The sequence below is a fragment of the Gossypium raimondii genome, chromosome 5 (assembly GCF_025698545.1).
Source record: "Gossypium raimondii isolate GPD5lz chromosome 5, ASM2569854v1, whole genome shotgun sequence".
Classification (NCBI taxonomy): Eukaryota; Viridiplantae; Streptophyta; class Magnoliopsida; order Malvales; family Malvaceae; genus Gossypium; species Gossypium raimondii.
The window spans coordinates 42627560-42642841 of NC_068569.1; the positions used below are offsets into that span (position 1 = coordinate 42627560).

The following is a 15282-nucleotide window of genomic DNA, read 5'->3' on the forward strand; positions in this document are numbered from 1 at the left end:
TTATTTGCATAAAAGGAAAATTTTGGGTTGCCTCCCAACAGCGCTTTGTTTAACGTCGTTAGCTCGACGACCTGTTATTCAAATTGTGGGCTCCTTGAGAATAATCTCCTCAACTGTGTACGTTTGAAAATTCTCGTAAAAGGGTTTCAGTCGTTGACCATTCACCTTAAAGCACTTTCAGGTTTCTTCGCTTTGAAATTTCCACTACACCATTTGAGAATAAATTAGTAATAGTAAATGGACCTATCCATTTCAATCGAAGCTTACCAGCGAAAATTTTTAAGGTATAGTCGTATAGGAGAACTTTTTGTCCTATTAAAAACTGTTTCCTAGTGATTAACTTATCATGAAATGCCTTCGTCTTTTCTTTATAAACTCAAGCATTTTCATATACATCGTTTCTAATTTCCTCGAGTTCCTGGATGTCCAACTTCCGAGACCTTTCTGCAGACTCCATCTCCATATTACACTGCTTAACTGCCCAAAATGCCTTGTGTTCTAATTCGACTAGGAGATGGCATGGTTTACCAAAAACGAGTCGGTAAGGTAACATGCCTATTGGTCCCTTGTAAGCTGTCCTATAAGCCCAAAGTACGTCATTTAGTCTCAAACTCCAATCCTTTTTGTTAGGTTTAACTGTCTTTTCCAAAATAGACTTGATTTCTTGATTTGACACTTCGGATTGCTCGTTTGTTTGTGGATGGTAAGCAATGGCAATTTGTTGAGTCACTCCATATTTCTCCATAAGTGCACTTACGAGCTTATTGCAAAAATGAGTTCCTCTGTCACTGATTAATGCTCGTGGAGTGTCATACCTGGAAAAAATAGACCTTTTAAGAAAGTCAACTACGGTCTTAGCATTATCATTACAACTGGCCTTCGCCTCTATCCACTTAGATACGTAATCAACAGCTAAGAGTATATAAAAATTACCGAAGGAAGAAACAAAAGGACCCATAAAATCGATGCCCCACACATCGAAAATTTCACAAATATGAATAGGAGTAAGGGGCATCCCATTTCGACGACTAAGGTTGCCAACTTTTTGGCACCTTTCACAGGTTTTGCAGAATAAAAAGGCATCAGGAAATATGTTTTTCAAAAATAGTGCGGTGCGTTTAGGTCCAAAGTGTCCTCCACATGCATAAGAATGACAAAAAGTTAAAATGGATTGTACCTCTATTTCTGCTACACACCGTCGAATTATCTGATTAAAGTAATGCTTCCAAAGGTAAGGATCGTCCCAAATGTAATACCGAGCATCCTTTTTTATCTTATCTTTATTAGACCTAGGTAATTCTGAATGAACAGTACCTGTAACGAGGTAATTTACTATGTCTGCGTACCAAGGATGAACCGTATTTGCTGAAAATAGGTTTTCATCTAGGAAGTTGTCTTTTAATGATGTGTAGTCTACTAGAATCTGTAATCGACTCAGATGGTCAGCTACTAAGTTTTTGCATCCCTTTTTATCCCGAATTTCAAAATCAAACTCTTGTAGGAGCAGAATCCACCTAATCAGTCGAGGTTTTGCCTCCTTCTTCCCTATTAAATATTTCAAAGCTGAATGATCAGAAAAGATAATCACTTTAGTTCCCAATAGGTAAGATCTAAATTTATCTAAAGCAAACACAACAGCTAATAATTCTTTCTCAGTGGTTGTGTAATTGCTTTGGGCAGCATCCAAAGTCTTCGAAGCACAGTAGACAACATGAGGCTCTTTCCCTATTCTTTGGCCAAGAATAGCTCCCACACTTCGGTCACTTGCATCACACATGATTTCGAATGGGAAGTTCCATTTTGGTGGTTGCACTATGGGAGCGGAGACCAATTTCTACTTCAGCACGTCAAATGCATCTTTACAAGTCTGGTCAAATTCAAATTCTTTATCCTTTTGTAAAAGACTGCAAAGCGGTTGCGCAATTTTTGAGAAGTCTTTCATGAATCGTCTGTAAAATCCTGCATAGCCAAGAAATGAACGAACTTCCCCATGGATGTGGGGTAAGGTAACGAGTTAATAATATCCATTTTTTTCCTTATCAACCTCAATTCCTTCCGAGGAAACTATATGACTCAAAATTAATCCTTTGTCAACCATGAAGTGGCATTTCTCATAATTTAAAACAAGATTAAATTCTTGGCATCTTTGTAATATCTTAGCAAGATTATCGAGACATTCGTTAAAAAAGTTACCGTATACCGTGAAGTCATCCATAAAGACTTCAATGATTTTCCCGACATAATCAGAGAATATGCTCACCATGCATCTCTAGAAAGTGGCCGGAGCATTATAGAGCCCAAACGGCATTTGTCTATACGCAAACATTCGGAAGGGGCATGTGAAATTTTTTTGTCTTGATCTTCTAGCGCCACTGGAATTTGGAAAAATCTCTAGTACCCATCGAGACAACAATAATGGGTCTTACCAGCTAATCGTTCGAGCATTTGATCGATGAAGGGAAGTGGAAAATAGCCTTTCCGGGTAGCTGCATTCAACTTCTTGTAATTGATGCAAACCCTCCATCCATTCTGGACTCGAGTAGGGACCAGCTCTCCTGACGAGTTTTTCACCACTGTTATGCCAGTTTTCTTGGGCACGACATGAACCGAGCTAACCCAATCACTATCGAAGATCAGGTATATCATTCCAGCATCCAACAATTTCTGGATCCTCTTCTTTACTACCTCCATCATGGGTGGATTAAGGCGCCTTTGAGCATCTTTCTTTGGTTTCGTGTTATCTTCGATGGAAATTTTGTGCATATAAGTGGGTGGACTTAGCCCTTTTATGTCAACTATTGTCCAACCAATAGCTTCCTTATAATCCCTCAAAACTCGAACTAGACTTTCCTCTTCGTCTGTGGTTAGTTTGTTTAATACTATCACCGGTAAGGTGTCTTTTTCTCCCAAAAAGGCGTACTTAAGGTGGTTCGGTAATGCTTTAAGCTCCAAAGTTGGTGGCTGCAAAACCGAAGGCAACATTTTAGTTAGGGAATGTAATAGTTCAAATTGGTTACCTCGATTCTTGAACAATGGTTGCGTCTCTAAGTGATTGACAATTTCTCGCAATGGATCTTTTATAATTGCTAATTCCTCGAGATGATTTATTCATGTCAATGCTTCTGTAAAGGATAGTTTCCAACTCATCAAAGTCATGATATTTGAAATAAGATTGAGTTAAACAATCTATACTGTCGATACTAGAAATATTTAATAATGAGTTAGGATGACTCATAGCTTCGTAAACATTGAATTTCACGATTTCGCCATCAAACTCCATTGTCAGTGTTCCACTTCGAACATCAATTTTTGCGCTTGCGGTACTTAGGAACGGCCTTCCAAGCAAAATGTCAAAAAAATTAGTTGAGTTATCGTCCTCCATATTAATAATGTAGAAATCTAAAAGGAAAACTAATTCGTTAACTTTAACAAGGACATCCTCAAGCAACCCTTCGGGATAGACGACTGACCTGTCCTCCAACTAGATTATCACTCCTGTCTCTTTTAAAGGACCCATGTTAATCAACTTATAAATAGAATAAGGCATAACATTAATGGAAGCCCCTAAATCACACATCGCTTTCTTAATGCCTACATTACCTATCTCACAGGAAATAGCAAACATACCTTGGTCCTTGTATTTGTGCGGAACTTTCTTTTGCAGTACTACGAAGACATTTTCTCCTACATTTACTCTTTCCTTACCTATTAACCTCCTCTTACTAGTACACAATTTCTTGAGGAATTTTGCATAAGGAGGGATTTGTTTAATAGAGTCGAGCAAAGGGATATTTACCTCCACCTTCCTGAATGTTTCAAGGATTTCTTTTTCCTCCATCTCTTTCTTATCCTTTGCGAGCCTCCCTGGAAAAGGAGGTGGCATCAAGACTGGTTTTTGAATTTCTGATTCTGGTCTGGCTTTTGGATCAGAGATCTGCTTTTACCGTTCATTGTCTTGCCCATGACTTTTGTTTGGAACTATTTCCAAAACTTTTCCGCTATGAAGAGTTATTGCACTTGCATTCTGCCGAGGATTTGGCTCAATCAAGAAAGGTAATTTCCCTTGAGACTCCAAACAATTAACTACCATCGAGAGTTTACTAACTTGATTAGTTAACTCTTGTATTGATGCGTCTGTCCTCTATTGATATTTTGCAGTATCGACGGCAAGTTTTTCCACAACAGCTTCTAGAGATGTGCTCAGCTTGGATTGTTGTTGTGGTGGTTGCAAAGGTCTCGGTTGGTATGATGGATTATATCGGGGACTAGCTCCGTAATTCAAGTTGGGATAATCCTTCCACCCAAGATTGTAAGTGCTGGAGAAATGATTATAGCATCTTTATGGAGGTCCCGGAAAACCTCCTACAACATCAACATGTGCCATTGAATTGTCGTTAAGGATTGGGCACAAATCCATCGGATGTTTAGACGTAGTACAAATTCCACACAGTTGGGCCAGATTCTTCTTTTCTGTAAGCAAAGATTGAACAATATTAGTAAGCTTATCCAATTTATCTTCTAAGGATGAAACATTTACCCCATTAACCAGTCTTGTGGGTTCTAAATTCGGCCAATACTGCTGAGAATTTGCCGCCATGGTGGATATCAGTTCTCTTGCCTTTTGAGGAGTCATATTGACAAGCGCCCCTCTACTAGCATCTTCAATCATCTTCATTTCCATAGGGCGCAAACCCTCGTAGAAATATTTAAGAAGTGATTGTTTGGTCAAACCGTGTTGAGGACAACTTGCACACAGTTTTTTGTACCACTCCCAATAATCGTAGAGTGATTCATTCTCCAATTGATGAATTCCCACTATGTCTCTCCTAAGTTCAGTTGCTCGTAATGCTGGAAAGAATCTGTCAAGAAATACACGAGATAAGTCATCCCACGTTGTAATAGAACTGGGTGGTAAGTAAAATAATCATTCTATTGCTGTATCAACTAAAGAAAAACGAAAGGCCCGAAGTTTTGATTTCATCTTCAGTTACTCCTTGAAGTTTCATGCTTGAGCAGGCCATGTGGAATTCTCTTAAGTGAGTGTGTGGATTTTGGTTCTTCAAGCCTCGATACGTGGGCAAAAGGTGAATCAGACCTTATTTCAACTCGAATGGGGTTTCTCCGGTTGGATAGTTGATGCATAACAGTGTTTGCTCATTGGGAGCAGCTGCTAGTTGACGAATGGTTTGGTTTGTCATCCTTTCTGGTTCACCAAGGTTCTCTTTTACTTCTTTCGTTTCAGGAAGTCGTTCGGTCTCAAGTTCAACCACTTTTACTTATTTCGCACGTCGAATTGCCTCTCCAAGAATTGCTTTGCTCGACTTCTCGATGTCGGATTCTATGATCCTTTGTCCTAGCTCAACTTCTACTTTACCTGCACGTTTAAGAGCTTCTGTCTCTTTTCTTCGTGCTCGTGCCGATTTCTCAATCTCTGGGTCGTATTCGAGATCTCCGGATGAAGATCTTGTCATGAGGACAATTTAAACAATTGTAAGTGTTACCAGTCTCCGACAACGGCGCAAAAACTGATGGTTGTCAATATAATCCTACACCTAATTTGCAAATTTGAGCAGTATAGGGAGTAGGGTCGATCCCTCAGAGACCGGGTTTACTGAAAATTGTTTCTCTCTCAACCAAATTTATGTCTGGGCAATTGTGGTGCCCAAGAAGTTTGGGGGGATAAAATATGAAACCTGAAATAAACAAAGAAAAAAAGTGTAAAAAGTAAAAGCTGAAGACAATTAAATAAGAAAAAAAGTTAAGTAAATTTGAAGGAAAATCATTTAAATTTAGCTCCACTTCAGGCACGGGGTTTTCTGTCTTTGAACTGATCCTCAAAATTAGATGAACTCTTTTTTTTCCAATAAGCTAGTTATAGCTACCAAGGATGCCTCGGACATCAACTCTTCCTTGTGTAAATTAGTTATGGAACGTCCTATAACTAACCATTGCCGTTCGAGCAACCTACGAAACTTTCGTGATTTAGAACTCCGGTAACTTTGTGTTCTAGAAGAACCTAGCTCGAACCAATGCTCTCAACCGCGTGGGACATTTAAATCCGGTTACTACTTCCCTTGACGGAACCAAACAGCAATCCCCACTTGGCACGCAAATGTGTTCATAGAAAACCAATCAGACAATCGATCCTTTTGAAATTCCAACTTTACGTCTAACCACACTAACTCAAACGACGTCTTTTTTGACTTAGTGTTGATTTGACTTTGTGAGTTGACGAAGGCATACCCTTAATCTGGAGAAATAATAAATACTGAAATTTATGAGTTAAATTGCTTAGGTTCATTACTCACGGGTCTTGACGAAGTTAACACCGAACTAAAGCTAAAATGGGTTTAGTTGACTATGTTGGAGTTTGACATATCTGGATTGGGTTGGATAAATGAAATAAGGTTGAAATGGGTAAAAGAATGGGTGGCGTGGTTTAGCCTACTGGAAATGAAAAGGGTTTGAAAAAAAAATGTAACTGGGTGTGAAGGTTGGTGACAAGCTGCAAATTGAAAAAAAAATGAAAGTATAAAGAACCAAAGACAACAAATAATTTCGTGACAAAGGAGAGATTATATTCAAAAGATGAAAGCTTGATGAAAAAACTTGATTCTCAAATGAACATAATAGCACCTATTTATACTAATGGCTTGAACAAAGTTTTCCTAATTAAAAGTCACTAGCCATAGAAAATCAAGGAAAAAATATTCCCATGATCCTAAATATCAAAATAAATCCCTTCATAATCTTCTACTAAGTCAATCCAAAATTTCAGCCAATTACAGCTTTGCAAAATTCCGTTTTGGCCCACCTTCTTTGCTCCTTTCTTCAATCTAGCCCAATTGCTTCTCCTTTTTTTTATTTTTAACACCAAATTGTACCCCTGTATAAAATTCAATATAAACATGAAGAAAATCAGTGGTGCATTCTCATAAATTGACCAATTAAATTACATAAAATATGTAATTTCAGCATTTAATCACAATAAAATCCAATTGCTTTCTCATGCTTTAGATGTAACACCCCAAACCCATATACGCCGAAACAGGGTTACGAAGCATTACCGGACTTATAACTCAATTAAACAAACCTCTCATGTACAATTAACATTTAAAATAATAATCATTCAAATTCATTTATATAGTCCCTAATACGAGCCCTCGAGGCCCAAAAATAAACATTAAAAATAGTTTAGGACTAAACTGAGTACTTAAAGAATTTTTAGGAAAACATGAAAAATTTTCAAAGGTACAAAGGACACATGCCCATGTGGCCAGGCCGTGTGGGCATTCAAAATGGGGTCACACGCCCATGTCCTTGCCTGTGTCCTAGCTCGTGTCCAAACTAGTGAGCATATTGACTTGGGTCACACGGCCAGACCACACGCCCGTGTGACAAGCCGTGTGCTAGGCCGTGTGAAAACTGGAGGGTATACTGACTTGTACCACATGGCCAAGTCACACGCCCGTGTGCTAGGCCGTGTGAAGCTACTAACTTGTTTTCTAAAGAAGTATCAGAGGACACACGCCCGTGTCACCTGGCCGTATGTCACACACACCTGAGACACACGCCCGTGTCTCTACCTGTGTGGACAAAAATAGGTACCAGCCTAAACATATCATTTTGCATACAACCATGGCATAATTAGACATTCAAAACCAGCCAATATCAAGCTTATAACTTGTTAAAACATCACATACAATTATGATACCAATAGACACCTCAAATAGCCAATTTAAAACTTGACAATTATGCCTCCAGTGTATACCTAAATGGTCAAAAACATATATGCGTCAATGTGTCTAAACTTATCATGCATGCCACTTATCAAATTCAACCATTTGGTACCCAAAATACCAATTCACAAACAAGGCATTCACATGGCAACCATACACCACATATACAAAGGCTATTTACATATTTACATAACAAAAATATGTTCACAAAACAAGTCAACATAAATGGCTAAAGCACAACAAAACATATAGACTACCATTATCCCAAAATAACCTATACATGCCATTTAACCCAAAATATAAAGTCCAAAGTACCAAAATAGTGTTTGATAGTGTGATGAGATCCCTGACGACTTCCAAACCGAACGAGCTTTCGAATCACTATAAAACACAGAAAAATAAGCAAATTAAACTATTAAGCTTAGTAAGTTCGTATAGCACAAAATTAAGCTTACCATTTAACCATAATTTAGGTAAGTAACTCAAAGCATAACACAATTCAATTTGGCCAAAGCCTATCACATAATCAATAACCAAGTTAGCCATGTATTCGTATAAAAACTGAGAATCATGTATGAATTCAACAATTATTAAAATTCCATGTACATGTAACATCTATACTATGTATCCGTATATCATATATCAACCATTTCCATGTAAATACCTGTACTAGTTCATATCGAACTTCTAAAATCTCGTTATAACACTATGCTCGTTGAACCACTCAGAACATCGTTAGATATGCGGGTGGTACACACGAGGTGTACTGAACTGTAATCCGTCAATTCTTGTATATGTATGCTCATACGAGCGATAAATGGTAAGCTCCTTTGAGTTGAATAACGGTAAACTCATACGAACTGAGCATCGGAAAGCTCATAAGAGTTGGAATCGGTAACCCTAATGACATGTCATTTGTATCCTACGAATTCCTAAGGTTCAAACGGGGCTCGGCATTCTTCGTACATCATCGATTATGCACTCGATAATTATAGATAATAATCAAATCATTCACATACATATATTTCAATTAAAGCATATAAATACACAATTTAATTACACAAACTTACCTTAAACTCATACGGAGAAATACGATTTTTTAGTCCACGACTTTATCCTTTCCCCGATTTAATTTCGAATGTTGCTTTTCTTGATAACTTACCTTAAACTCGTACGGAGAAATACGATCGTTTAGTCCACGACTTCATCATTTCCCCGATTTAATTTCGAATGTTGCTTTTCTTGATCTATATAATCAAATTTAACTAATTTAAGCATCATTCTATTCAAATTAATCCAAAATTCATGTTATGGAAAAATTACCATTTTACCCCTATACTTTTGACTTCTTTACAATTTAATCCCTAGGCTCGTAAAATGAAAATTCATGCAATTTCATCCGCACCTAAGCCTAGCCAAATTTTATATGTGCTTATAGCAGCCCATATATTCCACAAATTCATACATTTACCACACAATTTTCATATTTCACAAATTAACCCCTAATTGACAATTTCAACAAAACTCACTTAACAAAAGTTGTTTATTTAACAACCAAGATTCATTTTCTTCCATTAAACTTCAAAACCCTAACAAGTTCATCAATGGAAAACGGGACAAAGGATCACTTACATGCAAGGGATTTTGTGGTTGAAAAATTCAAGTTGTCCAAGGCTTATTTTTGCTGAAATTTTTGGTGGAAGAAAAATGAACAAATGGCTTTTTGTTTTATTTAATTTTTCATTTATTACCTAATTACCATTTTACCTGTGCCTAACTTTAAAAATTACTCAATTACTAAGCCACGGACATCCACTATCACCTTAAATGGTCTAATTACCATACAAGGACCTCCACTTTAATGTTCAATAGCTATTTAACACTTTTAGCTAATAGAACACAACTTTAGTACTTTAAGCGATTTCGTCTTTTTTCATAAATTGAGCATACAAATGGTAAAATTTCTTAACGAATTTTTTATACTATCATATTATCACGATGTAGATATTAAAATAATATTAAAATAAATTTTTTGAGTTCGGATTTGTGGTCCTGAAACCACTATTTCGATTCATTGAAAACGGGTTGTTACATTAGATGTCGCCAACAACTTTATAAAGCATGTATATTGTATCATTCACTATTACCAATACAATGAGTGCATTGAGCACATACTTGAGGACCATCGTTTTGTAACATTATTGTTTGATCTTTTGTATTCCTTTTCAATATCACCAATCTACATGAAAAATTAACATGATTATTTTTAGTTGTATAAACACTATTAGATACTCAATTGTAATTTTTATAATATCATTGTGTAACAATTTTTCCTTATTGAACACTTGATCTTCATGTTGAGACAAATTTTCATTTTAGATATAATTTCATTATAAATTTTATCTATTGAATAAGTATTTCTCTTGGAAATTAAATCAGAACTCCAATAATTTTCTCATGAAACTCAAGTTTTATGCTTCAAGCATCAATATTATCAAATCATTTATATCGTTGAATACAAATTCACTAGACATAAATAAATAACTTTATTTGGTTTTTGCATTCACCACAAATTAATCATTTTCATAACCAAAACTAAGTATATTATGGACGTTCTTATTACAAGTCAATTCTATATATTATGACATGTATTTTTTTCGCTATTATGCTAACATTTACTCCCCCTTGGCTTTACACCTTCCGAGTGTTTGGATGTAACACCCCAAACCCGGCCTAGGTGTTATGGCCGAATCTGGCGATGTTACATGAAAGTGCGTTTGAAAATCGTATCATTTCTAAAACTGTTTTCTGTTTAGAACTTATCATTATCTTTCATTAATTCTCAAATCGTGATTCATTTCTAAAATGCTATACTTTGCGAAAGCTTTTTAAAAATAATTTACGTGTACGTGGTATTTTGATAAAACATTCATCTCTTTTGAAAACCCAAGTTTCTCCTATTTCTAGTAGATATAAACAGAAAACAGTATAAAATCCAAATTTTAGGTAAAAATCCAGAGAGACCATTATTATAGAAAAATACCCCAAAATAAAACATAAAATCGTAAATAAGTATCAAATAGTAAAAAGGAGTCGTGCGGCCACCGCTGAGTCCTCCGCCGTACCGATCCGCCTATGTCTAGAGATTACCTGTACAGATTAAACAGAAGGGGTGAGTTTACGTAAACTCAATGTGTAATCCCCATGCAAACAAACAGACAATAACAGATAATCTCAGTTTGGGCCTAAGCCCTTTTCAGTATTAGTATTAGTAAGCATTAGGGCCTTAGCCCATCACAGTACAGTAACATTGACAGTTATGCAGTTATAAAATCCAACTCAACCAGCCTCTACACTCCATCTCCGTCCAACACTACACATTTCATGTGGGGATATAATCAACTCATCCATCCCTACACTCTAAATAGTACCGAATACGGCACTAGACAGTAGTTACAACTATGCTGCCAGTGAGTTAGGCTTGAAGCCTTTCAGTACACTTCCTCCAATCAAAATCAGTCCCCAACCTAATGCAATGCATCATATAGGCATGTCATGGTATCATGTATAAACAGTACAGTGTATATAGCATGCTCAACATATAGATATACATATCTATCTCATATAGGCATATAACAGTTATTTCAATCATTATAGTCAATTAGGGGTCTAGGTAAACTTACCGACCCTATATTAGGTTCACAGTCGACTTGGGCGACCAATGCAACCTTAGCAGTCAAATAGTGAAAATGAGCCCACAGGCCCATGTTGCAAGACCATGTAGGCCCACACGCTCTTGTGGCCTACACGACCTAAAATGGTCCACACGGCCTGGCCCAATATATTCCAAACGCATGTATAGTTCACCCATGTGGGCCTACGTGCCTATGAGGCCCACACGGTCCAAATCGGGCCAGCCCATGAATCGCACATGGCCAGCCTCATCGATCTCACGTCCGTGTTCGGTTACACGGCCTACCGCATGAGCAGTGTCACGCTCGTGTGGCGTAGATAGTCCCATTATTCGGCTTTTCGCCGACTAGCGTTTTCAGTTATGTGATTACACACCTGAAACATTTTTTATGCTAACACCACCACAATCACTCCAGCACCCTAAAACGTCAACTAGAGTTTAGAACGGATTTAATCACAATCGAAAAGCGATAGTCAAATAGACAACATCAACGATTATACAAAAGCTTACTTACCCTCAACACTTCAATGATCCAACTACAAATCAATACTATAACAACCCCAGTCCACCCAATTCTTTGCTATCAAAACAGAAAGTAACCCTCCAATTAGTTACCTTTAATCGATAATTAATCAAAATTTGGTGAGGTATACCAAACTATAATCATAAAAAAATTTCTTACATTTGGTTAATCAATAAAGATCCTAAGCACTTAAATCATTGAAGACCACTCTTCAGCCTCTCGATTAACACCTAAAACCAGCCGAAACCCCTCTTAATCAATTAATAAGCAAAAGAATCAATAGTCTAACAATAGTTCCAAGCTTGCCAACCACACACAACACAACGATATGCAATCCTGAACAATTGAATAGAAAAACGCAAGTGAAAGAGGAAGAAAGAATACCAATTGAAATTTCGGTAGCAACAATGGGGAGTTGAGGGAGGAAATATGACAGAAAATGGGAAAGAAAAGAAAAATAAAATGGTGGAGACGATTTGGGAAAAACACTCGGTAGAAAAAACAAAGAAGTAGAAGAAAAAAGAAAAACTGACAGAAAGTTGAGAGAAAGAGAGGTGAGAGCAAAAATTATCAGTCCACCAAATCGGGATAACTCTACAATCACATATTTTCCTCCTAAAATCACTCCAACACTCCCCCACCACGCCACTACTACTCAGAAACCCAGTCAAAAAACCTCTTGTCGAAACAAAGAGCAAAAATTATCCCCTTTGCCCATATAGGGACTCAAACTCCAGACCTCTTGTAACATTAGCACTCCACTTAACCACTAGATCAGCAAGCCCATTCTAACATATTTCACCAATATTTATTTAAAAGCATATTGGTTAGAGATAGAGGTTTTATTCAATTAAAACTAAAATTTTTGCCCAAGTCAAGGCTTGAACCCAAGACTTCTTAGACACCCCCAGAACATATAACCACTGAAGTAGACATATATTTGTGTCACAAACACACAAAAATATATATATAAGGGATTTTTGGGGAGTTACATTGGACTTCTTGTCCGAGATGTATTTCATAAGTTATAATAGAAGTGTTTATTTATTTTTGATGACTTCAATACTTTCAAATATATTTTCATTCAAGATCCCCACTTCTCCATAATATTGAAGTATTCTATTTATATTATCATTGTCGACAACAATTTCATTTTTGCCAGCTCCATCATATTTAGTTATGACATAACTGATTGGGATATTTCATTATATTCATAAATTCAAGCACTTGAACCTCTTGTGGGGTTTTATCAAAAGTTATGCCTTAGGTCTCTTCATGAGTACCCGCCTCCTTTGGCATATGACCATCTTCATTTCTTTTTCTTTTCTTTCAAGAATTTTTCATTTTATGGAATCGACTAGTTTGTCATGCTGTTAGCATGCCTAAGACTTATTTTTATCACATTGTCCTTTTGGGACATATAATCATTTGGAGCATTTTAGTTGAGGATTTTAGCTAGTATATGTATCAGCTAATATATGCAATCTCTAAATGTCATCACTAAACATGCCTGGCAAATAATTTTATCATTCAAACTTTGTGCACATAATATTAGTAAGGATCACAAAAAAACGATGACATAATTATTTAACCAATTTGTCTTTCCTTAATACTAAGAAAATGACAATACTTTTTAAAAATAATAAATATATCTCCTTTAACTTTATCACATCTAATGAAAATTCTAAAATTTATCAACTTCATACTTGATGATCCATCTTAGTGCGTTATGGTGGAACATAAAATAGATATTGCACATCCAAGTATTCTTAGATGAAATCTATTAGCTTATAAATGAAAGTCAATTCTCATGAGACAAATATTTCTTACATGTTGGCTTGATGCAAGTAAAATTACATGCGTATTGTAAAGCTATTTTTATATTAATGGTTAAACAATTAAATGGAGGCATAGTTTTGCTAACCATTAAGTATAACATATATATTGGCAAAGACAACTTAATATTATCCCAACTAAAACTACGAAAATCAAGCTTGGGATATAATGCACTAGAGTTGTTTCAAATTGCATACTATAGAGATTATGCACTATCAATTTCAAAAAATAATATCGCAAACTTCGGATTGCACACATGTAATACATGAGCTCATATATTATTTAGTTATCATCTAAAAATGCAATCGACCTCTAACTTTAGCTTGTGTCAGTTTAATATGTTGTCAAAATAACTAGTATTGATGAAATTTATTAAAATACAACTTTTAATTCTTCAATAAAATCATATAAATTTTCATCAAATTGTTTTGCATCATCATTGACTCGGGGTGGTCTAACCAATCATACCAACACTATGAACTTCTTTTCACTATCTCATATGTCAATCATATACACATAAAGATTGCCTTTAACATATATATTCTTGATCTAAAAATAATATTATGTTTTATAAAATTTTGCATTATAAGGAGGTGCAAAATTAGCTTTTCAAGAGCTTTTACAATCTAAAGCTATATTAATTAGCTCTTCAGAGCATGTAATAAACTATTATTTTATCATATAACATTAGTAAATGTGTAATTTATTTTAAAATGTATTTTGTAATTTTTTCAACATAAATGATAAAAATTTCAAATCTTAAAAAAACTTTATTTATTCATATAAAAGAACATATATTTTTATATAAAGAATAAGTATAAAAAATACATTAAACATAGCAAAGAATAAGTTCATGTCACTAATCGATCATATTAAAAAGCATGCAGTTAGATAAATTGTTTTATATACCATAACATAATAAAATACAAAATATTATAAAGTCACAATAAGATATTGAAGCTACAACTATAGAGGCTTAAAATTAAAATTTTCTAACCTCCACCTCTTATAGCATAATTTCAATTCAAATTTTATTATCATGCATTACAGAGCATCTCTTTTCTTTATAAGACTTTGCAAAATTTAATGTTTTAGACATGATATAGGCATGTACACAATGCTTTCATATTTATTATAATATTAATTAGCATCGTCCTTTTTTAGCCTTGTACTCTTTCACAACTATTAGAATTATAATGTCAATATAAACTCAGATAATTGATAATTTCATTGTCATTCATTTTATCTAGTATCCACATATAAGTAACATTATGACATTTACTTCTAGAAATGTCTAAACCAATGAGAGGTCCATTATTAGAACAAAAGAAATATATATTTTATAAAAGTATATGCAATATTCACTTTAGGAATATGTTGAAATTTTAAATAGCCAATTGAGTTCAATGATCAAAAGTAATCATAGAATTTATTATATTTATTTCAAATATAAAAATAATTTGGAAAATAATATAAACTTATCTCATATT

At 35.3% G+C, this 15282-nt stretch overlaps 1 protein-coding gene across 1 annotated transcript; it reads right to left on the bottom strand.

Moving 5' to 3' along the window:
• Positions 1–376: 376 nt before the first annotated feature.
• Positions 377–1777, bottom strand: LOC105767047 (uncharacterized). The gene has a single exon (XM_012586577.1). It carries the CDS (start codon positions 1775–1777, stop codon positions 377–379), a length of 1401 nt encoding a protein of 466 aa, XP_012442031.1.
• Between the last annotated feature and the right edge of the window lie 13505 nt (positions 1778–15282).

What these genes read in the sequence shown, in the direction of transcription:
- LOC105767047 (XM_012586577.1), bottom strand. Translation starts at nt 1,777, where the DNA reads ATGTGTGATGCAAGTGACCGAAGTGTGGGAGCTATTCTTGGCCAAAGA.